The following is a 24,435-nucleotide window of genomic DNA, read 5'->3' on the forward strand; positions in this document are numbered from 1 at the left end:
CAGTCAAATGAAGTGATTGTCCTCCTCTGTTCATATAAAGGTCCTTGAATGAATCAAGAGGATGAAAAAACAGGTGAAAAGGCCGGAGGGAATGTCCTTGGAGGAGCAACTAGGGATTTAAGGTTTGTCTAGTTTGGAGAAAAAGAGGTTGAGGGGCAGCCTCATTGCTCTCTGCAGCTTCCTGAGGAGGAAAAGTGGAAAGTGCTGAACCCTTCTCCCCAGTGTTCTGTGACAGCATGCATAACAGTGGTTCAAAGTTGTGCCAAGGGAGGTTTAGATTGGATATTGGGAAGCATTTCTTAACTGAGAGTGTGGTGAAAACTGGAACAGGCTTCCTAGAGAGGTGATCAATGCCTTGAGACTGTCAGTGTTTAAGAAGCATTTAGAAAATACCCTTAATGACATGTTTTAGCATTTGGTCAGCTCTGAAGTGGTCATGCAGTTGGAGTAGATGGTCAGTGTAGGTCTCTTCCAGTTGAGCTATTTTAGTTTATTTTATTCCAAACACAGCACTCCCCACTGTTTCCATATCAACTAGGACAGGACCAAAATACCACGTAAATCATTCTTTCTTATCCTTCTGCACATGTAACAATATTAAATAATGCACGTTTATAGTATTAAACAAGGTTTAATTGAGCGTTGTGAAAATTATTTTCATGTCTTTCTATCATTGTGTTTACAACCAGTTTGTAAAATTGAGCCACATAAAAGGTTCATACTATTTATTATCTTAAAAAGGAAAATAGGAAAGACTATTTTTTCTAGTGGCAAGCCACTGTTTTAGGCACCACTCACCTCAAAAGATAACAAAAACCAGCTCAATTGTTTGTAACCAGATTTAAGGTTCATTTTCTTGGCTTTCCCATAATTACGCTTGGTGACTTTGAGAAAATCATTTCTGCACAAATCTACGTATCTTCACTTCCCACATATAAACTGTGAAGAGGAATAAATGGAAACCTTGGTATATAGCAAATATCATAGGTGAATATTTAAGATCAGGAAACATTCCAGTATTATTATGGAAAGGTCATAAATTAGCATTCTCAAACATTCTCAACTGCAGCCAGGGTAATGATGCATCATCTTATTTTGACTCATTTTCAAGTGACTAATTTATGGGCTAACTTCTTCAGAGAGGCCTCTGAAGTTCCCTGTGTATGTAAAGATGAAATAAATATTTTATTTAGATAATGGAAGTAGCTGAGTTTTCTCTGTCTCAGGGAATAGGAAGAGATTATGAGAAATTAAGGCATCATGTGTGATCTATAAGAGGCAAGAAAGAAAACTTTAAAAGTGCTGTTCAGAAGGTGACTGAAGGTAAAATATGATCAATAAGTGATCAGAAAGATATGTGTGGGATAAATGTCAGTATTAACTATCCCAAAAGAAACTAAAATTTCCTCATGAGAAAGGATACTGTACTGACTTTGTATTTTATTGTCACCATGAGTTTTAGACCAGCCAGGTGCATCCCACCTGCTAGGTAGTATAATACAGTGGTCACATGTGAAAGGGTTTGTAGTAGAGTTAGAGCAGCAGAAACTAGCTTCTGATTTGATTTCCCTCAGTATCCATGTTACACTACCAAGCAGTTAGCACAGAAATGTTCTCCAGCACCAATTAAATGTTATTTGTTTTTCCTACAGATTTAGAAATAGAGACAGGAAAGACAAAATCCCAATTTTCCCAGTAATTCTTAATATCATTTGACTTGATTTTTAGCCACAGTTATTAGTGTGGTCTGAAAAGATACTCTAATCTTATAGGTATTTTGGCCAGTGCTGAAACCATGCTTTATCTCTAAAAGAACTATATTTGCAACCATAATGGCTTGTCAGAGGGAAAAAAAAGAGAAAGATTTTATCTCTAAAGCTTATCTGAATGATACAAGCTTTTATCAGTAAGCTGTTGTGTTGCCAAATTTTCAAGTGCTTCAGTGTAACCATAGAAGTACATTTGGCTGTTACAGCACTTGAAAATCAATGATTATGCACTTTCCATTTCTATTGTGCACATCAACATTTTCAATGCAGCCATTTCACACACTGTGGCGTCTTGAAGATGCTGGCATAAGAAAAGCAGACAGAGTTTTAGAGAAAGTCAGTGTGTCATTTCACAATGCATGGAACAAGACCAGAGATCTTTTGTCTAATACAAAACCTTGAGCCAGTGAGCTAATAAAGGGAAGAAGTTTGAATTACGGAGAAAAGAATTATGAATCTTATTGTCAACTATTGTAAGTTTTACATGTTGAAACTCCATTTAAAAATCAATTCTCTCACAGTATCTCTGTACCTTGTTGATGAATTTGTGAATTGGCTAATGGCAACAAAGACAGAACTCCCTCACTGTAAATCCCTTAGTGTGTCCTGAGGGGCAATGGCTGGGATTAGTTCAGCATTACAAACACGAAAGAGGGTTAAGAATGTATAAAGGTAGACAAAGCACAGATACTTCTGCTCTAGCACCCCATCTCCAGCAGCAACCTAAAGCTCAGAGAGGGTCAGAAGAACATTTTGTTCCCAGCTTCCAAGCGTCTTCAGCTCAGACAATTCCTGAGAAAAATGTGATTCCAATGTAATCAATAATCTTTTATACTTGTCACTTTTTCTATGGTCCTAGGTTGCAAAAGAAATCAAGAGATCTCACAATTCTTTAAATACAACTGGAGCCCTCAGGTAAGTGTTCAATTTATAGGGCTATAAGGAATGAAACAAACCTTGCTGAGCAATTACAGCAATCCTTTTGAAACAGAATCTGCACATACTCATTATCAATTGCACATGGCAAACAAAATTATAATTTATGTCTCATTTGATGGCTGAAAGTTACTGACATTTTTGTAAAGCGTGAATTTTCTAAAATTCTCAAGATCTCCTTTTCCAGTTTATCTTAACATATTTATTTCCTACATGACATTTACAATCTTTTACCTAGACAATTAGTAAAGTAAAATTTAAATAAAAATATGATATGTAAACGATAAGGTAAATGTGAGATGCATTAATTTAATTATATGATGAGTATAAGAAACACATAAGGAAAGGATATTTCTTTGATCTAAATATGTATGTGATACTATTTGGGTTTTTTTTAAAAAAAATATTCTTTTTTTTTTTTTTAATGAAAGAAAATGTAATACACATGTCACCCTGGTAGAACTGGGGGGTCCTCTGATACAGATATTTTTTTCACTGCTTTTACTGAACTTTACTGAAAATAAAACACACCAGCAAAACAAGAAACAAACCACTGACTTCCATTTCAGATTCAATGCCTACCCAGGGCAGAGTGTGAACCTCACTCATATACCATGCACATTCTAAAGTCCTTTTTCCCAAGGTAAAATATGGGACAATTTAATTAAAGTCCACCTTTTGCTTTAAAAGAGAACATTTAGAACAACTGGAAAGGAATGACAATAGCCGACATAACTTCTAAATAGGTGCACCCTGACTCTAACATATTTTCCTTGGCTCTTATAAAAATCAGGAATACACAGAAATAATGCATACAGTATTCCTATATCTATCTAACATGCCCTTCTTCAATGAAATTTTCTTGTGTTTTTTTATGAACAATGTTTGCTTCTCCTCTTTGCTGTTAATCTTGTTGCTGCAGGGCTTTTTTGGTGATCTCCCATATCTTCACTCACTGTCGTGGTAGAATCTCCAACAACAAACAAGGAACTTTGTCTGGTCCCAAATCCCGTGTTCACTTTCTTCCACCTCTTTACTCTGAAATGGAATTTTAAAAAAAGTGTGAACACAACATGAAACAGAAAAGTCAGTTCAAGTTTAAATATTTGCAGATCGAATTTCTTCTAAGAAAAAAGATTTCAATAGGGGACATTAGAATTTAGATGAGAAAATAATTCTGTATTGTACACGTTGGATATTTTTTCAGCTGATTCCTTAATAAGAAATGAAAAAGTGTAAGGTTTCAGAGCAATTACTTGGAATTGTCTTTTACAGTAAGAAGCAAGCTGCACTTTTGATGACTAGGAACCATTATTTACTGATTGGCAGTTCCGAACTTCAGTGCTACTGCTATTCAAGATCCATTTAAAGTACACAGTTTCAACTCAAGAGTCTTTTTATGGCAAGAAGGGAAAGTGGGGAACAGTTTAAAAGGTCAAAAGAGGTCTCAAACTCTTCATTTGACAGAATTCTAGCCACTAGCTTGGCATAACACCTTCATATTAAATTAATAACAATAAGGAGATACTAAAAGCACTATAATATTGCCAATGAACCATGACTATGCTAAAAGTATATATGTTTTTATATTTTTTGAGTTGATAAATCATATTCCTAAAAACAACGTGCAGTAGATCAAGAACATCCACTCAATCTGCATGCCAGAAAATGGTTATTACTCTCTGGAGAACTCAGAGCACAGTGAACAGACTTGCACAGAACAACAGAGATTTATCAAAATTTAGGATCTTAAAGTGCTCCCAAAGTAGCTACACTACAAACTGACTCAAGAAGCCTATATGTAAGAGTGAGGAAATCATGTCAGATCTAAACTGTGTCTGTATGTTACTTGTTTTCATCTCATCCATGATTAATTTATTGTGCTTTAAGCTTAGGGACATACATCTCCAATTCCATTCATATCATCTTTGCACTTTCATTCAAATCCTACCAAAAGTCATGGTGCAATTACTGTGTTTCTTGTCCTCTTTGTGTGTCCAGAATAGGTTTTCAGGAAAGGGAATTCACAAACACATTGGTTTACTCCTGATTCTGAGACCCCAATAGTCTTGTGAGCAAAGTCTGAATAAAACGTCAAGGAACCTGAGATTCTATCAAAATGTGGAGACTTTGTACCACAGGGATGGAACCCAGTTACTTCTTTGCAATTGTAATCCACTTGTTAATCCATTCCCTGGCAAGGTAGACAGTTCAGTTATGCCACTGTGCACACACATCTAATCTAACCTGCCTACTATTCATAAAACAACAATGTTCTTAGAAAAAAGCAGTGTCACTTGTCAAAAGCATTTAAGCTGCCAAAGTGTAAAAGCCTTTGAGCTGGCAGAGCAGTGTAATTGTTTATAGCGTCAGGGACCCCATGATGCTCCTGCCTTCTGATTAACATCCTCACTAATTATTCCAGATACAGACTGATTGCCAAGCCCTACATCAGTAAGAATCAATAAGCTGGCAAGTTCTTCACCCTGCTGGATACACAAGACTAGGCTATGCAGCAGCTTGGTTGCTGTTACTGAATTTTACTGGAATCCTTTTGAAAGAGACGTCTGTTTCCTTTTTAATTACCTTAATTTAATGATTTCCAATAATGACTTTTGCCTTATAAAAAAATCTAGGTAAGTTCTATGAACAACTCCTTATTAAAATACTTGTGCAAAATTACTCATAGTTCTATCCTTTCCCATTCATTTTCTAATCAAAGATATATTAATATAAACTAAAAATAGAATTACTAAAACTAACAACTGAAAAAGTTTTAAATTAAATTTAAAGAAAATAGACTAAAATATATGAAAAAAATATTAGGTGTAACTGATGGCTATGGACTTAAATTCTTGATTTCCTGGGAATACACATGGTAAATTTTCAGGACAAATAAAATAATTTGTTTTTAAAATATTTCTTGTTTAAAAAATTCAGAAAGAATTAGTCTGGCATTGCTAGATATCATGTAAGGTTATTGACATCTATAAAACTTTAGAAGACTTTCATTATGCCTTCTATTTCATATTTAAACTGATGCAGCTGCACATATAATGAGCTGCTACCAAAACTGTTGTATGAATATTAGAACGGTAAGCTTTGAATGTTTGGACAAAAGTACTCACACTTGCCAGAAATTACTAAATCTTATTTAAAAGACTAGCCCTGATATGTAATGACTTTTAAGAGTGTCTATTGACCAGCCTATGTACAACAATGTCCTTCTATTTCCACACTGGTTTAAACAGTCTTCAAACACCTCCAGTAAGAAGCCCTGCCACCACTGCTTTAATGAAGGGAACTTTTTGCCGGTGTATAACTGGAGTAAGGCACGTGTATGTCAAAAGGATTTGGCCCAGTTCTTCTCTGCTACATGATATATTTCCTCTGCCTACTTCTGTAACTTTGATGTGTGTATTCCATGTGATAGAAGCAATGAACAACCTATTTAAAAGTGAACATTTATGAAGACTGGGACATAAAAAATTCAAGAAACCTTTCCCTTTGGTATTCTGCATCTGCCAACCACGTGAGAGCACGTGGTATCCAGGAAATGATATTGCAAGAACTATTTTGTTCCTCATCTGTAAGGGTACAAGGAGCCAAGTGAAATGGGAAACTTCTCTGCCAGCTGGAGCTGGTTGAGGTTTCTTGGGGCAGTCAGGGAAGAGGCCAGTTGCATCAGTGATCAGGTAACAAGAAAAAAGACAAGGGAAAATAGCCTCGAGTTGTGCCAGGATATTGGAAACATTTTCTTCACTCAGAGGGCTGTCAAGCACTGAAACCAGCTGCCCAGGGATGTAGTTATGTCATCATCCCTGGAGCTATTCAAAAGATGTGTAGATATGATGCTTAGGGACAAGGTTTAGTGGTGCTGGGTTAACTGGTGAACCTAATGATCTTGCAGGTCTTTTCCAACCTAAAGACTTCTATAATTCTATGATTCCATGGTTGTACCATCCTGGTTGTGTGGAGCCTGGTGAGCTCTGCAGCTGTTGCTATTGCTTTAGCCATCTGTTTGGCCTGCACTGACAGTGAGTCAAAACCCATCTGCATGTGGAAGGGCTACTCAGCTGTATTCTAAATTACTGCCTGACAGGGACTAAGACTACAGAAAGCTTAAAAATAAAAGTAATAATCAGCTGCTCTTGAAGAAAATTTTAAAATGGAGCATAAATTAATAAACAAAATAAAGTGCATGTATTTCAAAGTCCAGATAAATGAGCAAAACATTTTAAAGCCCTTTTCCTAATAGAAGATAAACAGAAAATGCTATCAAAGTCAGCTAACAAAATCGTGGAAAGACACAAGCATATAAAAAGGCAGCATACCATATGTCCACCAATATCTGGTACAACAGAAACATTAAGAGAGCCATTAAGATAGCGTCCCCATTGCGCCCAGGTATACAATAACATATGGTACATTTCCTGCTTCACAGTGCATTTCCTTGCTTTTGTTGTTTAGCATCACTAATTTAGAGCTCAATTAATATAGTTTGTGCACGCATTTCTCCACAGAATGTTTTTAAAAATTTCACTGCTGTTTAAATTAATCTCTTTTTTAGCGCAAGTACACAATAAGTATTAATGGAAGGTAGGATTCTTTCCAAACCTTAATTAGATGGAAGAGCTAGATATAACTATTTTAAGGCAGCTACACATGATATTTAAATTATTATTGTCATCTTATTTAATCCTCACACAATTTGTTGTAATGATTCTACGGAGAGACATTACAAGGTTGCTGTTTGTTTTAATCAATGAATGACTTCCCAAGGACAGATGTGAGTATTTCTCAGGAGTGTAGATTAGAGGCAAAATCTTAAGGGATTAGTGTAGCAGTGTTAAAGAAAATACAGCAAGAAATATAAAGTGACTATATTCTGATAAATATCTGCCTGTACATATGGAGAGGAGAGGGAAATGAAGATGTATGAAATATTTTTCTCCTTTAAGGACATTTATTCCTGAAAAACTAAAGTTTAAGGAATTCCCGAGTTTCTAGAAACAAGATGAAAGTTATTTGTAAAACACATTGTCTCTCTTTTTGGAATTTACAGATTCTATATGCCTTTTAGATGAGCTGAATCTTGCCACACTACCTCAATACTACCAATGTTTCTATTTGAATTCAGGACTCCTATGGAAACTAAAACCAATTCTCAAATACTCTTAACCACCTCATGTGCCTTTTTGAAAGGAATATATTGTATCATGAGTTTGATATAGAAAATGAAATAAGAATGAAAATGAGCCCTTACCACTAAAATCTCAAATACTTGCATCAGAAATGTTTTGATCAAATAATTTAGATGAAATAAATAATATCTTGGATATGTAATTTTTAAATATAAAATATGAGAATTCACTTAGTAATAATCAATAATAAATTTCAGTTCAGAACCACTCCAATTTGTCACTTACTGTCTCAACAGTGGTGCTATGCTAAGCTATTTCCATGTGTGGATGTAGAAGGAAGGGATCTCTGGTATGAAATCAAATCAGTTAAGGAAGGAAATCACTATAAGCTTGAGCTAGCATCTACTGGTATAAACTAAACTACAATTTTAGACATTTATTTATGAATAAAATAATTAATATTCTGAGTGGAATTTCAGGCTAATGCCCAAGTTACAGAACATGGATTTATGTCAGATTCTGCTTTAATTAAAATATATTTGCCATTTAGCATTAGGGGACTGGGAAAGATCATGAGTGTATATTGAATTAGGTTTCATATTTTTACACTGCAGAAATTACTCAAACCCACTGTAAACTCACCCACTATGTCATTCTAATCTCTAAAAATACTATATGTACTCTCAAACAGCATGACTTTCTCTGTAAATGTTAAATGTTGTGTTTCCTTTGAGATAAACAAGCCATCTTTTTCTATTTTTCATTAAATTATTTTTACTCATTGAACTCATGAAAAATTATGCTTTTATTTTCCTTACAAGAAAATGTTTATGTTTCACTATATAATTATAACCTCTTTTTAACTTCAAAATTTATGTCAGAATAAATTTCTCAAGTACATTTTTGGGTACCGTGTACTACAATAGGTACCACTGAAATTCACTATAGAATTATATGTAATATTTTCCCTAAAATAGAATATGACTAAATTAATATTTTGATCAAACTCTTGCTACTAAACCAAACTCTTTACTTCTGTATCACAGTAGATGTGCTGAAATTTTGAATAAGTTACCCACTTTAAGAACATTTAGAATGGTGGAGGATAAACACAACTCAGTGGCTACTTAATAAGAAAGGACTCCTTTGAACAGTCTTTAATAAATTCAGATCTTGCTAACTGGTTTTCCAAAAGAAGAATCAGTCTCATTTATAACATAATTATTTTGCTGTTCTTGCTTGACATATAATTCTGACATACGCAAAGAATTAAAATGACCTTTAAATAAAGAATTTAATTAAAATAAAAGCTCTCCTTTTCTTAAATTTTTAATTCTCAGATAGTCACTTATTTTTGCTGAAAATAACTTTGAATGATAACATATTTCTTCAATCATAATATTTTAGGATATGACCATGGCAGGCTATGGGATGACCAAATAAGACAACTTTTCCTTTCAACTACATGATAGAAGAAAAATTCAATCTGTTCTCCGCAACAAAATTAAAACAAGAAGTAAAATTTCCACTTTAGGGGAGTGATACTATGAGGGGAGTAGTGGCCTTTCACCTTTGGTTTCAAGAATACTTTGAACCTCCTGGAATAAACCAGAATATCAGTATCATCTGCTTTTACAGTGAAAGTATTGAGAAAAAAGTACATTTTTCAAAGTTTTTCTGAAAATGCTTTTTTTCTCCTATGTCCATCTCCATTTATCACTCATGTAATTTTGTCAGTAAATATTTAATTCCTTGCATATTAGAATGAGATATCAGAAAATTTTGTTATGTTTTAAAAAAAAGCATGTTTCAGCATTTTTGCTTCTGCTAAGCATACATTTAGGCTAAATACAAACTGATTTTGTAATTTTTTTTCATTATTCAAAGCATTTTCTCATATTCAAAGCTTTACATTTGTATTGCAAGCACTCAAAATTTAAATACATTTGAAAGTAAAAACTGAAAGAGAGATATCAAGAAAATTGAAGGATGCAGATATAGGTGGCTGGTTTAGGACTTTTAAGTAGATACAAGAAGTCTCACTTGCATAACATTCTTCAATATTTCTTTTAAATTCTTTTATTATTTCTTTTTTTTTTTAAATGCCTTCTGATTTTGAACACAGGAATAGCTCTTCTGGTCCTACAAAGAAGAAGATATAAATAATGTATACATTCCTTTCTGTTTTGAGAGGTGTGATTTGCATAGAATATTTTCTGTGAGCAATTTTTTTAAGAATTAAATAAAGGCTAAGAAAGTTCACTTGGCACAAACCCTTTTCTCATTCATTTTTTAATACATTAAGATTCACTTGCCACAATAATATCTTCACCTACAGAATCTCCAGGCCAATAAAAATCATGGTCATTTCCCTTCCCAGCAATTACGTGGTTGCCAGCTTCAATTTAGTTCCTTTTACCCTTTCAGAATCTTCAACTTTTACCAGTTGCTCAGCATGCATCTTCATTGCTTTCCTCTCACCAGATAAGAAGGATATACATCTCTGAAGCAGACATTGACTTTCCTCCCCATGTCCCTTATTCACCTTCTATTTTCCATCCAAATGTGTCATGAAACTAAATTAGGTATTTTCAGAATTATATTGGGGAAGTTCTTCGTACTTTTCACAATGAAAACACTAAAGCATGCTAATATTTAGATTGAAAATCAAGTTCTCCTCAAAATAAGGAAAAAAACCCAAAACTATATACAATCAAGAAAATAAATAATTTAATTTCTGAAAAAAAATCTTAGTATATTGTGGTATTATTCAATATTATGCCTCCTATTTATAGTCATTGAATGAAAATTATATGAGAGTTCTGGGAAGCACTGGAAAGTGATGGCATAGACCACGTCCTGTCTTGGATCATTGCCCAAAACACTGCTCATCTTTGGCAGCATTGAAGTCTGGTATCTCTTGAACCGGCTGGAGTAGGAACAAACAGCGTAGACAACTGCTGTGCTGTGATTATGAGCTTTGTAACAGTGAAAGAATTTCTTCTAAAACTTGCAAAGCTAGAGATAGAACGTGAATGTGTGCATTACAATTAGTCATTCTGCTCTCTTCCATTCCTCCCAGCTTCAAATTCTGACATGATAGCAGCTGCTATCTCACCAGCTGTTAAAGATACTATGCAGCTAGAGAATCATAAAACTGGAAGGTGGAACCTCAGCTTTCAAATATCACAAAGCACTAATCTCCAGTTCTGTGGCTGTAAGGTTTTGACTGCTGAAATCATGTGGGAGCTGAAGCGAAAAGCAACAAATGGTAATGGTAATCTGGTGACATGAAGGTTTCGTTATCTTAGGACTTACCATGTCTGATAAAAAATGTACAAGGGCTCTCAGGACCAGTAAAATTATCTATGCAAACAGCAGGGGGAAAGCTCTGATGCCAAAATGGCAGTAAAGCTGACAAAGACAAAAAGCAGTGAAAAAGTAAAGCAGTTAAAGATGAGGTAAAACACAAATAGATAAGACACAGAGCATGCCATTATTTTTTCCCTTGTCCATTTTTTGTAACATTGTTTTATCTATTTACCAATGTGTTAGGGAAACAAATTGGTATTTGCCAAATACTATTCATAGATCTGGTAAAAATTAACAGTAATACTGTACTAAGTCTGAAGGGGATTTGGGTTTTTTTGGTAAGAAAAGATGCCTGAAAATTTCTATATCTCAATTACATTATTTATGTACCTAATTCACAATGCATTTCAGGGTAAGTTGACCTATTAACTACACAGTCCTTTGAAAAGTCTAATTTTAGTGTCTCTGGATTGCAAAAGGGCCAGGACAAAATCCATAATGAAATGATTGAGTTTTTACCATCTATTTTTCTGGTACTCCTTTAGCATCCAGAATCATTGCATCAGGAATGTCCGAGGATATGTTCCTGCTTAATCCTGCTTTCAGGATTCTCTTACTGTCCTGTTGCCCAGCACAGATAATCAATTCTGGATCCAGAGAATGCCCTTATTGTCCTCAGTATGCTTGGAAATGGTTTCCAGATTTAGCTGTTACCTTTTCAGGGGCTGAGGTGAGACTCGAGGTGTCCTTTGGTTTCCCATCTCCACCTTTTGTCCCTTTCTGTGCAAAGGGCTGTGGAAACTGCTGCCTTTGTTTGCTGTTCCTGTCACCTTGCTCTCACCCAGGCTTCAGAGACCCCAGTTTCTCATATTTGCCCAACAGCAGTGCCATGCTCAGCTCATCTCCTGCCTTCATGATTCTGTAAATCTCATTCACACCCCTCTCAGCACTCTGTCAACGAGTGGAACAGTTCAAGACTTTTCCCTTGCCAAAGACCCAATACCTTCACTTGACCCATTCAGCAGCTGGAGCATGCACAACTGTTGGTTCATTGCACATTTATGCTTAAAAGTTAAAAAAAACCCCACCCAAACATATATACATCAGGATGGAATATTGGTAGCTCAAATTGTGTATAATTGAGTTTAATTTCTCATCCTCTGAAATTTTACTTATAACTTCTAACAGTAGAAAGTGTTATATCTCAAACATTCTTTCTTTCAGTAACAATAGAGAAATCTTGTGGTTTTTTTCTTGTTTTTTGCTAAATTAATTTTGTTACTGTTATAATTCTGTCTGTTGCTTTGAAAGTCCTTGTTTTTTTCTGATCTTTAAATTTTTTGCTACTTCCAAAGATTATTCTTCAGGTGTCTGTAAATTGCTATTTTAAAATATATATATATATAAAATAAGTAAAAAGAAAGGTTGTAGTTCTATTTATGTCATTAAAGTCAATAGAATATTGGACTGACACGCTATGAATGTCTTCTCTGACCAGAAACAGAATCCAGATTTCTGCTATTTTTTTAAAACAGGCATAGCTGTTTCAATGTATTCTCTTTAGTTCCTGAAAATTATGAATCACAGCAGGGGACTTAGAGTGAGCATCATTCTACTGGGATCAGAAATATCAAAAACAATTTGAGAATATTGTCTGCATGGTAGATTTTCATAGACTTTAGGAATTTTTACAGCATTTTGTAGAAGATAGAGATGATCCATAGAATATGCAGAATTCAGAGGCACATGCATGGGCTATGCTAAATTTAAAGACCACAAAAAGTTAAACCAAGCAAGTTAGTTGTTTTGTCATGTGATTCTGACTCCTGCTCATATCTTTTATGTGCTGGTTTTGATCGGGTTTGTGCCACTATAGTTACATTAACTGCATAAACTGATGCACAGAGTATTAGAATTATTCAATGTGAAATTGCAATAATGTTTGGCCTTGCCATTTTGGTAACGTAAAGCAGCTCAACTCTTTCAAGTTATATTAGACAGAAAACTGAGCATAATACAATCATACATGAAAATAGAGACATGCTTGTTTCACACACCTGTATGTGTATGAGTTAATTTACCTCTGAATAAAAAGAGGTATGAGCACAACATTTAATTATTCATAAACCTGATGGGAGAAATGTATTTTTCCCCTGAAAATTGTGAAAGAAATACCACTGACAGCTCAATGTATCTCTAACATTTATAGAGCTATATTCACAAAACTAATACAGATCCTGAGCATTCATAAATAATTTCTTTGGAACAATTCTTTTTAGCATTAGTAAGAATTTCTAAGTTTTCTTAAGCCTCTCCTCCTTATAACTTAGAAATTTAGGAACAACATATGAAGAATATGAATAATCTTAGCTCAACTTTAACTTTGCAGTCTTTCAGTTTGGCACAACTATCACTTGAAAATTTTTTATGACAAGTGCAACTGTACTGGGAGGGGAAAGAAGCTCTTTAGTGGCAGTGTCATCTGCAGAATGAAGTACTTAAAGTGCCTCTAAGAGGAATACATTTGCATTCTCCAAGTGTGAGATGCTGTTTTACTTTAAAAATCTTATGTCTGGGGAAAGAACAGACTTCAGCTATGAATCTAAAACTGTAAGAACATTAGAATGCTGGATCTGCTTTTCTCTATTGATTTTCTAAATTTTGGAACACAGTTGAAGCACAACTACAAAAATGAAAAATAAGTGTCAAATATTTTACAGGTAACAGTAAAGAAGCACAAGCCTATAAGCCCCACAAATGCTGACAGACCCATGTTGAAAGACCATCCTTACTTGCTTCTGTCAATTTTGGTAGCAAAATAGATTATCTTCTTTTGTTTTTTAGTAAGGCACACCATGATGGATATAGAAAAATACATTATCATTTCTCTGCCTAAAAAGATAAAAGTTAAAAGTGCAGTATTTGGAGTTATAGGCTCAAGAAACAATTTTGCACAACATCATTCAGGATTTTTAAAGATGGTATTTTGAGATCAGTGAAGTGACAGTGAGATCAATTCAGTGAAAGGAATCATCAGACTGTCAGCATTCAAAAAACAAAGAAAGTCATACAGAAATAACTAATTTCTGGTCTTCTGATTAGTTTTAGACAAGTAGATTATAAATCGATATAATTTATTATAAATATTATTATATTAATATTAACTATATTATATTGTATTAATATTTTAAGACTATAATATAGTATAGTATAGTATTATTACATTATTATATTAGATTGTATATTATGATAATATATTATTAATAGTTATATATTAATTATAAATAGATTATAAATAATTACTACTACTACTACTACTACTAATAATAATAATAATAATAGTAATAAATTATCAGGAGCTGAAGTTGAAAACTTCTGAAATATTCCAGGAATGGCTTTTTTAGTTATCCCATTGTATTCAGTGAGAACATGCTGCTCCCTTCTTTGAAAGAAAAAAGTTGATCATTATGCAGAATTTGGAAAGTGATGGGATACTGTAACAATGCTCTGGAACACTAAAGTACCAAAAAAAAAAAAATAATATTTTGAACTGCTAGAAAATAAGTGAGTCACTCAATAATGCTACTATATTAATCCAATAAAACAACCACATGATGAATATTCAATACAATATTTACTGTACCTGACAAGAAATCTTGCCAAACCAAGGAAAGGTTTGCAGAACCATATAGACAAGTTAACACATATCTGCTCTGGCTTGAACAGCAGAGGTGGCTAAGCAAACTTCAGGATGAATCTGATGGAGTGAATAGGAACAGGTCACCACCTCTATCACCACTGACTGAATTCTAACAGAACACGAGTCCTAAGACCGCTTGTAGCAAACTGCTATAAGAGCTTTACAGGGGAGCAGAAAGCAACTGAGCAATTCAATAGAAGAAAAGGCTTAAAAGATATCTGACTGAGGAGTCCTTGATCTAGATTTTCCTGGAATCTTGTGTGGTGCTCCTGGGACACCTGCTTTGTTCTTAAAGTCTTGCAGAGACCTAACTTTTTCCATCCTAGAAAAAGGACACCAGTTTAGATGGAACTTTGCATGGTGCTGTTCTGTTGCACTCATTAGGCACTGTTGAGCATTCAGAATGACAAATGAAAACAAGTGGGTTTTTTCAGACCCAAACTTAAGGTGGCATCAGAAGAGTTGTAATGTGAAATGAACTCTGCTAGAACTTGGAGGACTTTCTGCTTCTGCTGGTTTTTTTCATCCAACTGAATTTAAGAAACATATCCTCACTGATCAGCGAGAAGCATTCTGATTTATAAGAATGGGTTTCTTTTTTACTTTAAAACACTACCAATGTCTCAAAATGCAACATAAGAAAACAAAAAGTTCAGTCTTTTTGATTTTAGATTGTGATTTCTCTGTGTCCAGTAAAACCCAGTGGATTTTGCCTGTATTATGATTTCAAGGAAAAGGTGAAATTACATTCTTCCTCTCTAGGAAGACTCTGGGCTATTACCACCTTTACACTTCATTGCAATCAGTGTTAAATTTCTTGTTAATGTTGATGAATTTAAGTAATTCAGATTTTAGTAATTTTTAATGTTGATGAATTTAAGTAATTCTACAATTACACTACAGTAATTGTAGTGTATTTCCTTTTTTTTTGAGATAAAAATGGCCTTAAAAAAAATGTTGAATTAACATCTCCATAGTTGTCATTTGAGAATTAAAATTGATTAGTTTAGCCCTGGACCCCAACAAAACTCTGCCTTATTAAAATATATAAAACTGAAAGCATCACAAGTCTTGTAATTTTTTGCTGTATGCTCCAGTTTTACACAGCTTAGCCTATTTGGCACCCATTTTGCAATATTGCTCCTCTTTCTCCACTCTTTCCCATTATCCCATTTGAAGATACTTAATTTTTCATATCTTATGAAACCAGCTTTAGCTGGCCTCCTTAAAAGGGACATGACTCTAAAATATGGAAGTAAATCTTTGAAACACTTACGAAAATAATTTATCATTCAAATGATAGGCTTCCAGGCCCTTCTGCAAAGTGCATTATTGCTTATAAATCCCAGCACCTGGTCATATATATCACTTTCTAATTACTTAATTTATACTACTTTCCACATTCTCTTTTTTCTATTGCATCTGCTTGTTTTGAATATGCAAGCTAATTTTTAAATTATTCTGAAGTCATATATTCTGTAACAAATTGCAAGCTTTTTAGTAGATAGAAGCATTAACTTTTCATTTAGATATCAAACCACAAAAGTTTTAGTGCTTCCGAAGTTTTTAAACATGTCTTTTTAAAACTCCAGTACACTGTGTATATTTGTGAATTGGTTTCTAAAGTGAAAAATACCATATAATCAAAAACTGATCTCTGTGTGTCAAATAAAGAGTTTTGCTTAAATATTGAAAATCTGTACTTCCTCAAATTCTAAATATTGATTTCATGATTTTCTCATGTTTAGTCTCATGATTGCAAATAAACTTCAGTTCATCTGCTACTGTGATGGAATGATGCCGCACCCTGAGGAATTTTCTCAAAAATTGTAGGTTGTGTTGTGTGAGACTTACCATAAAATTTTAATGGTGGTCACAGCAGATCTGTAATGGTGCTATGTTTTTTGTTTGCTTCTATGTTTTTAAACACACCTCCAGTGTGGGAAAGCAGACAAAATCTATTCCTTAAAAGCATCTCAGGAATTTCTTTGAAGAAAAATGAGTAACATGCACTAGTATTTTCTTCAAGTAACAGTAAATGCAAGGCACAGCAGGAGGCTTTCAAGTATGGAACTGATGGATGACAAACATGTTACCCTAAAAAAAGTGTATGAAATGTAAGCTTTAACTTCTTGGAAATGTTGTTGAAAGAATCTATATAATAAAAATTTTTCACATTGTTGTGTGAACACTAAAAGAAAGTGATTCTTCTGGCCCCCAGAATAAAACATAATTGAAATATGTGCTAAGAAGTGATAAGCACAGCTAAAAGATTTAATTAAAGCTCTCAGGAATAAAGAAAAGAGCTGCTGATACAGAAACTGTCAAGAAAAATTATCTTTTGAGCAATCTTAAGAATCAGAAAATGCACAGTTGACTATAGAAAATGTTTTAAAATTCTTGCTGAAGACCATTAGCTAAACTCATCCATGATACACATTTATGTTGTTCAACATAGAGTCATGCATTCAGAAAAGTCAATATTTTAAATGCTGTGTGAAAAAAAAGTGTGTTTCTTTTATAAATGTTTTGCAACTTGTATGGTTCTTTAAACAACTTCTGTAAAATCACATTTCAAGACTATGGTATTTGCCATCTCCAGTAAAGCACTTTGCTGTTTAATTATAAGTTAGTACTATATTTAAGAAAATCATTCAATACTTCAGGTTAGGTTTCAGACAAATATACTGGTTATTGTTACTGTACATATGAATTCAATGATATTGAAAGAAAATATGTTATTGCCATCATTAAGAAGATTAAGAAAAAAAGAACATACATTCACATATTGAAATCTAACATTTTGTTGCCTTAAAAACTATTAGTGATTTAGCCAAACTCTTTCTCCAGTAGTGACCTAATAATTTCTAAATAACAGATTGAAATAGAAAGGATGCATCTTGCCCACATATGTCAAGTTTTCCCTTTTGGAACATTTATAGAATGATATCAAAATGCCAATGCTCACAGAGGTGAATATTTCGTTCAGACATAAAACCCAAAAGAATATAATGTAAGAAAAATAACCTTTCAGATAATTAGATAATAATATATATATATACTGCTGATGCTGAAGGTAATCAGCATAGCATAAAAATATCCCTATATACTGAGCTTTTCCAGGCCTATAAGAAGCAATGTGGTTGATATTGTGGACATAGAACATTGTCAGTCACAATGAAAAAAAATTAAAGAGGACTTGAATGATTGCATTACTAAATCTTTTTTTCTAGCGTTGAAATTTACTTCTGTGCTGACATAAAATCATGAACATAAAGAATTTAGCAACTTTTAATGCTTTAAGTGAAAACCTCCTATGAGAGGGGCTAAATGCAGAGAAGCAGGTTGTAGTTTCAGCAGGTCATTGACCAAAGCCTCTTGTTTGGCTTTCCAATTTAAGAGAGAGAACAAACACTATTATACTGCAGTAAGCAACTCAAATGACATGGTAACTCTCCTTCTGCTATGTTCCTTTAAGTTTTCATAAATATCCACCTTTCACCATCTCCTCACATTTTCTTCTGTGTAAGTTCTATTGAACATGAGAAAACTAAAAAATTAGTGATAAGGAGAACTTTTCAGAGATGTATGCATGTAAACAACACAGTAGTACCTTATTAAATGACCACTCAAAATCAGCCTCCATTTTGAAATTTTAGAAATCTCAGACAAAAACATTTCTCACTAATGTATTTCTCAGTTTGAAAAACCTAAAGGTAAAAGCATTCAAAAGATAAGCAACTGAGAAACTAAGAAATTTTCCAATTAAATTGAAAATATAGAATAATTTGAAGAGAATCAAAAGTTACCATATAATTTCTTTAGCTGATTTTTAAAATAAAGACCTGGGAAAATGGATTTTTTCCATTTGCATGTCACAAAAGATTTCTCATAGACTTTATGAATGAAAACAAGTCATTCAAGGTCTTAACAAATACGTTATCAGATCATTCATTCATCATTCAGCTAAATTCATCACTGATGTCAGTTTAGAAAAAACATTCAATTTGAGAATGAAGGACATAGAAAATATATGTAATTATGAGTTTAAATTATCTGGGATATGGAATTTAAAGCTATAGAGAAACAATATTAGTATTTTCTTATTTTGCAGAAGATAATAGCATCAGGATACTGCACAAAAAATTTGTCTTTTGCCTGGAATTTTTAAACCAGATAGAAGAAGTATACAAGATCTTGTCTTTACAAAACTATTATACATTACTCAATAATCTTTTCCTACATTCATTTTGTATAAGACAACATAATAGCTCATGTTCATTGAAATAGTAGCCTTGTGATTCTTGCCTGCCACTTTGGTATAGCAAAAATGTGAATAATTTAAGCTCTAGATTAGAGGAAGGTTTGCAATGGTGCTAGAAGTTTAGAATTAATCAATCCCCACGAAGTGACTCATTTCCCAAGACCCACTGGTTCAGAGCTCTTTGAAGTGTCAGCTCTGCTATGAAAATTGTGCATATCCATTATAAAAACCAAACAAAAAAAAAAAGACAACCCCAACTTTATATCCTTGCAAGGTACTTAGTATCTCCACTGCAGAGGCAACAGCATCAAATGCAATTCTTCACACTTCTTTACTAAGGGGAAAAAATCTTTTTTGAGACCCAACTTTTAAATGGAAGTTCCACTTTGAATGTGATACAAGCATGAAAGTTTAGCAACGTTCCTGGTGTTGCAATATATTCATTTGTAGCTGTAATTTACTGCTCCTGCAGGATGTAACACTGTAGCATGCACACCAATCATATTTTACATCTTTCAGCTATGCCTGCTCCAAGTCCCAAGTATCTAGCTGTATGTAATTGAAACCTTCACCTTTTGTCACTCCCTGAATCTGCTTAAATACATTTTTATTTAGAAGGATGCATTACTGAAATTATTACTACAATACTTACTCTAAAAGTTTGTTGCTTAATGCTGTTGGTGAATGGATCCATTATAAAATTTTTATTTAAACATTTTTAATTTTTCTGTGTGTGTAAATATTTAAATATGATCTAACTCTCACCAAAAACTTCCATGTATTAAGTACAAAAAATGAAAAAGAAAGCAAACACAGAGTAATTAGTGCCTGAATATTGACTGAATATTTGATGGCTATTTGGGAAGGCAAATTCTCAGTGAAAGAAGGTTAAACTACATCAAAGAACACTGCCCCTGTAAGCATCTGAATAATTCATTTTTCATATCATCAGAAACCTGGAACCTTATTCCCAGATGTCAAATTTAATTTTAAGAAATGAAAATTTTATATATTCTTTTCAAACTGCGCTTCCATAGAGATAACTCATATACTTTCCAGAGAGAACTGAGTTAGACTGGATCGCTGCCTTGTAAGATCACAGACTGGAGGTTAGGAAGTCCCTTGATACAGGAAAAACCACCTACTTTATTTCTTTCAATCCTATATAAAGAAAAAGTTAATTTTATTCAGTAATGATCAGTAAAAATGGAGGTATTGATCAGTTTAGTCAGATACATCATTCTGAATCATTAAGTCTGCCTTCTCCTCCTCCCTTACTCTTAGAAAACATATTGTTACTGACAGAAAGGCAGACATTTTGGGTGCATAGAAGTGGTACAGAACTTCAGAATTTACTATCCACTGAGGAGAAGGAAAAACTGAAATATTCAAATTGTGGAGGAATTGTATGATGGAAAGGTAAGATTTATGGGTAGGGTCTCCTCTTGCCTTTTGCTACAAAATCCTTACAATTTTATAGTTGCAAATCTCATAAGCTGAAAATGAAGAACTGACATTCACAATTTTTTGGTGGACCCAATTTTTATTTAATATAGTCTTACATTCATAGTTGAGAATTGCATCTCTATTCACATCTGCACTGATAATCACCCTTTCTGCTCTTAATCTCCTTCTGTCCCTTCCCAGACTATGTGATACTCTTGTTTGCCCTTCCTATTTTATCTCTGCCCCCAGTTCCTTCGTTTTGCATCATGTCAAGCCCAGTCCTGCTGACCTTCTATCTCAGCATGTGGGTATCAGTGGTGGAGTGCTGCACACACAGAACAGAACCTGCCTCAAAGCACTGCAGATTCCACAGTTTCTCTGCAGCTGGAAGAAGAAGTTCTAGCTAATATTATATTACCTGATGATTCAGGATTGATGTACACCAGGTAAACTGAAAGCTATGAAGCATTTTGCTTCAAAACTCTTAACAAGTCTCCAATGCAGGAAATTGATTTCTGCAGGCTTGATCAGAATATTCCACTTTTTAACAGGGAAGACAAAAGGCATATATCTAACCGCAGAACAATCAATTCACCTGATTTAAAGTCTCTACTCTAAAGCACTCTAAAGTCAAAAAGTTTAAACTCAGGTGTTATTTTAAGCAAATATGTGTGTTTTCATGGAGGCTGCAATTTATACAGTTATATACACACACAGACACACACACACAGCTTCAGGCCTTCCCAGCTCTGCCATGGAAGTTTGTCAAATGTGCAATACAATAAGATGAAGTTTTTAGTTGCTATCATCATCACCATCATTATTGTATCCAGGTACAAAGGTTGCTATAAAAATAAGAGGTTTTCAAGTACAGCCATATAACATGTGGGTTTTTTTTTTATTTTGCTTTTTTTTTATTATTTTTTTGGTACAACTATCGGAGACTGTGAAAATAAGACTGTACTTTATGAGATTCTGACCCATCCAATATTCTGAACACCAAGACTGATGTCTCCTGCTATTTAAAAACTGTACATGCATGCTACTGTGCTGGAGCAGAGTTTTTCAGCATTCATGGGTGCTGGTTTACAGATGTCCATAGTATATTTTTAACCTTCTAAACACAGAAGTAAAGCTATGTTCCTTGCACAGTTGCATTTTGCATTAATTTCAGAGAGCTGCAGGTTTCTTAAGAGCCACCCAGTCCTCCTCTGGCTTATAGTCCAATGTGAATACAGGAGCTAAAAACTCGACATCTTTTCATTGTAAGCCATAGGACACAACATGAAGATATCACGTTCTTTCCAATGTGCAAAACCCCACACTTTAATGTTACACTGTTAAAATTACAGTGGGAAGAACTGAGAGAACAGAAATCTTGATTCATGTATTTCAAAAGAGACTAATTGATTTTGAAGGATAAAGATCAGAATTTTCTTTTAGAACAAATTCTAAATTCAAATGTAAATTATACTATATTCTGAAATATAATATTAAAAAGAAAAAATCCGCATTTTTATTGTATCATAATGTGCCTCTGATTACCATTCCAATTAATTAACAAATAAAATATTAATTAAAATATTTTGCTGTTATTTGATTTCAATCTTTTTTGTCATTGTCTTATGTTTTTAAGTAAATAGGATATATAGTAGATGAACAGTTTAACAAAAGGAATTTCAAAGGACAAGTGAGTAAAGAATTTGAAGTATAAATGAGATGGGGCTGAACAATGTGCTCACACAGCTCTGTAGCATTAATTTGTCCACTGCCCTGTTTTCTGGCTCCAAATCAAAACTCGTTCATTAAAAATGACACCCTGCATTTGAGGAAGAGCAAAAGGGTGGCATAAATGGTTTAAGGGAAAAAGCATAGCATGGTTTGAGTTTCCTTTTCCTCTAAGTTTTATTTGCTAATATTTATGCTTTTGTAGCAACTTAAATTAACAAAGTTCATAGGCTAGATAATATCTCAATCTGTCAAACCAGATAATTGACTAGAAGAAAATACATAAATCTATAGGTACATGAATCTTTTTTTCAGGAAAATTACATGGGTTATTATTCCAAGAATTTGAGAATCATTATACAATTACAAAATTTTTAAAAAATTTTCTACCATTTGTAGTATTTTGTATTTTTCTAAAACTATGTGCCTTATTGTACTTGATATTTTCCCATTATCTTTATATATATTAAAAATATTAACATAACCCCTATATTAAAATTCAATTTCTCAGGTTTGACACCAGCACCATGTCTGTAAAGGGAATCATCAAATAGTATGGATTTAACTGTGTTTCACTTGATTTATCAAAAAAAGTTTAATCTATTAAAAATGAGGGCTTTGAGTACCAGGATCAGTGGGTTCTGCCATCCCCATTAACCTGCTGACTCTTTCCCAGATTTAATTCCTTTTTGAGCTGGGTGCACTTTTACTTATTCTATCCCCACTGCACACAGAAAGAAGCACAGGATAGCACAGGCAGGATCCTGTGGCAGAGCTCAGGAGCCCTCAGGGTGGCAAGGAGGGAAGGGAGAAGTGGGACACTCATCAGCTGAAACATTAGAAACAGCACCGATTTAAAAATGAAATAAAAAGTAAATACACTGAATAAACTCTCCTGTTCAAGAATTCAAATGAAAACTTCAAGTTCTCTAAAGAGTAAATGAATTTAGGAATATCACCTCCCTTGCCATTTCTGGTTTTTGCTACAAATGCAGGTATGACTGCAATACCTGAATAATTTTTACTTTTGATAAAGATATTTTTCAAAAAATTTTGAAAACCTTAATTGAATTCCAGTAATATCCTAAACAGAATGAGTATTTTTCAGATTTTGTGAAACATTTCTTAAATTTTTCAATTTTTCATTACTTAGTATATTACTTAGTGTAAATATTGTGTAAACACAAGGAGCTCCAGTATCAGTATCCTGAAGGAGAAGTAGCCATGTCACTTGTTTTCCTCCAAAATGATTTTGTGTTTGAAAATGCAGCCGTCTTAAGACATGACAAGAAAGAGCTATACCAGATGTCTATGCTGTTCAACCCAAGTTTAATTTTAGTGTGAAGATACCTCACAATCCAGAGACTATCAGCCATTTTATATACATATATACATTCTACTAAAATTTGATTGAAAATAATTGAATAATCTACTTGTTTAAAAAAATATATTTACTTTTTCCTTAATCCTGGATTTAAGAGTATTATACATCCTTTCCACAATTTATTTATGTATGCTGACTGTGCTTTTATCCATGTGAGGCTCCAAAACCTTTTTAGTCTTGCAAATGCATTTGAAATTGTACTCATTAGTAACAGTGGTGCCACAGGCTTGAAAGGCACTTCCTAATGATTTACAATAGAGGTCAGGCAGGATAAAGATACTAAAAACTCAATTCCTATTACAGGTGCTTTGTTTTTGAGAAGATTCTTCATGTTCTTGGTGATACTATTTTCTTCTTATTAATTTTATCCACTGTTAAACAGACACACTATGAAATGTGCTGCCAGTCCATCATATTTCTCCAGCTGCTTCTGGCAGTTCTTATAGTTCAGATATATCAACAGCTCAGGATTACTGTCATTCATGGTTGCTGTGCTGTAAATGACAGTAGCTATCACATAAGTTGATAAAATTACATATAGTAACAAACCTCAAATTTTTATTTTTTTTCTGGATAGAAATGTGGTACCTTCTAAAACTGCTGCCTAAGGTCATTAAAATAACACAGCACTGTTAGAGAACATAGGTTTAAATGTATAATGCGTAACAGAATATTTTTCTATGGCCTCACTACATTGAACTAATATTTTGATATTTCTTTAAGCTTGGCTTTTCCAATTACAAGATTAGGAA

The 24,435-nt window shown here is 33.6% G+C and overlaps 1 protein-coding gene across 1 annotated transcript in view; it reads right to left on the minus strand.

The window, feature by feature from the left end:
* Window positions 1-469: 469 nt before the first annotated feature.
* CCDC102B (coiled-coil domain containing 102B) overlaps window positions 470-24,435 on the minus strand; it is a 138,534-nt gene continuing 114,568 nt past the window's right edge. The window contains exon 5 of the mRNA XM_015620210.2: window positions 470-3,743. Within this exon, the coding sequence (XP_015475696.1) occupies window positions 3,654-3,743 (90 nt within the window). The 3' untranslated portion in view covers window positions 470-3,653. The remainder of the gene's footprint in view (window positions 3,744-24,435) is intronic.

Source organism: Parus major, chromosome 2 (assembly GCF_001522545.3).
Source record: "Parus major isolate Abel chromosome 2, Parus_major1.1, whole genome shotgun sequence".
In the NCBI taxonomy this organism is placed as follows: Eukaryota; Metazoa; Chordata; class Aves; order Passeriformes; family Paridae; genus Parus; species Parus major.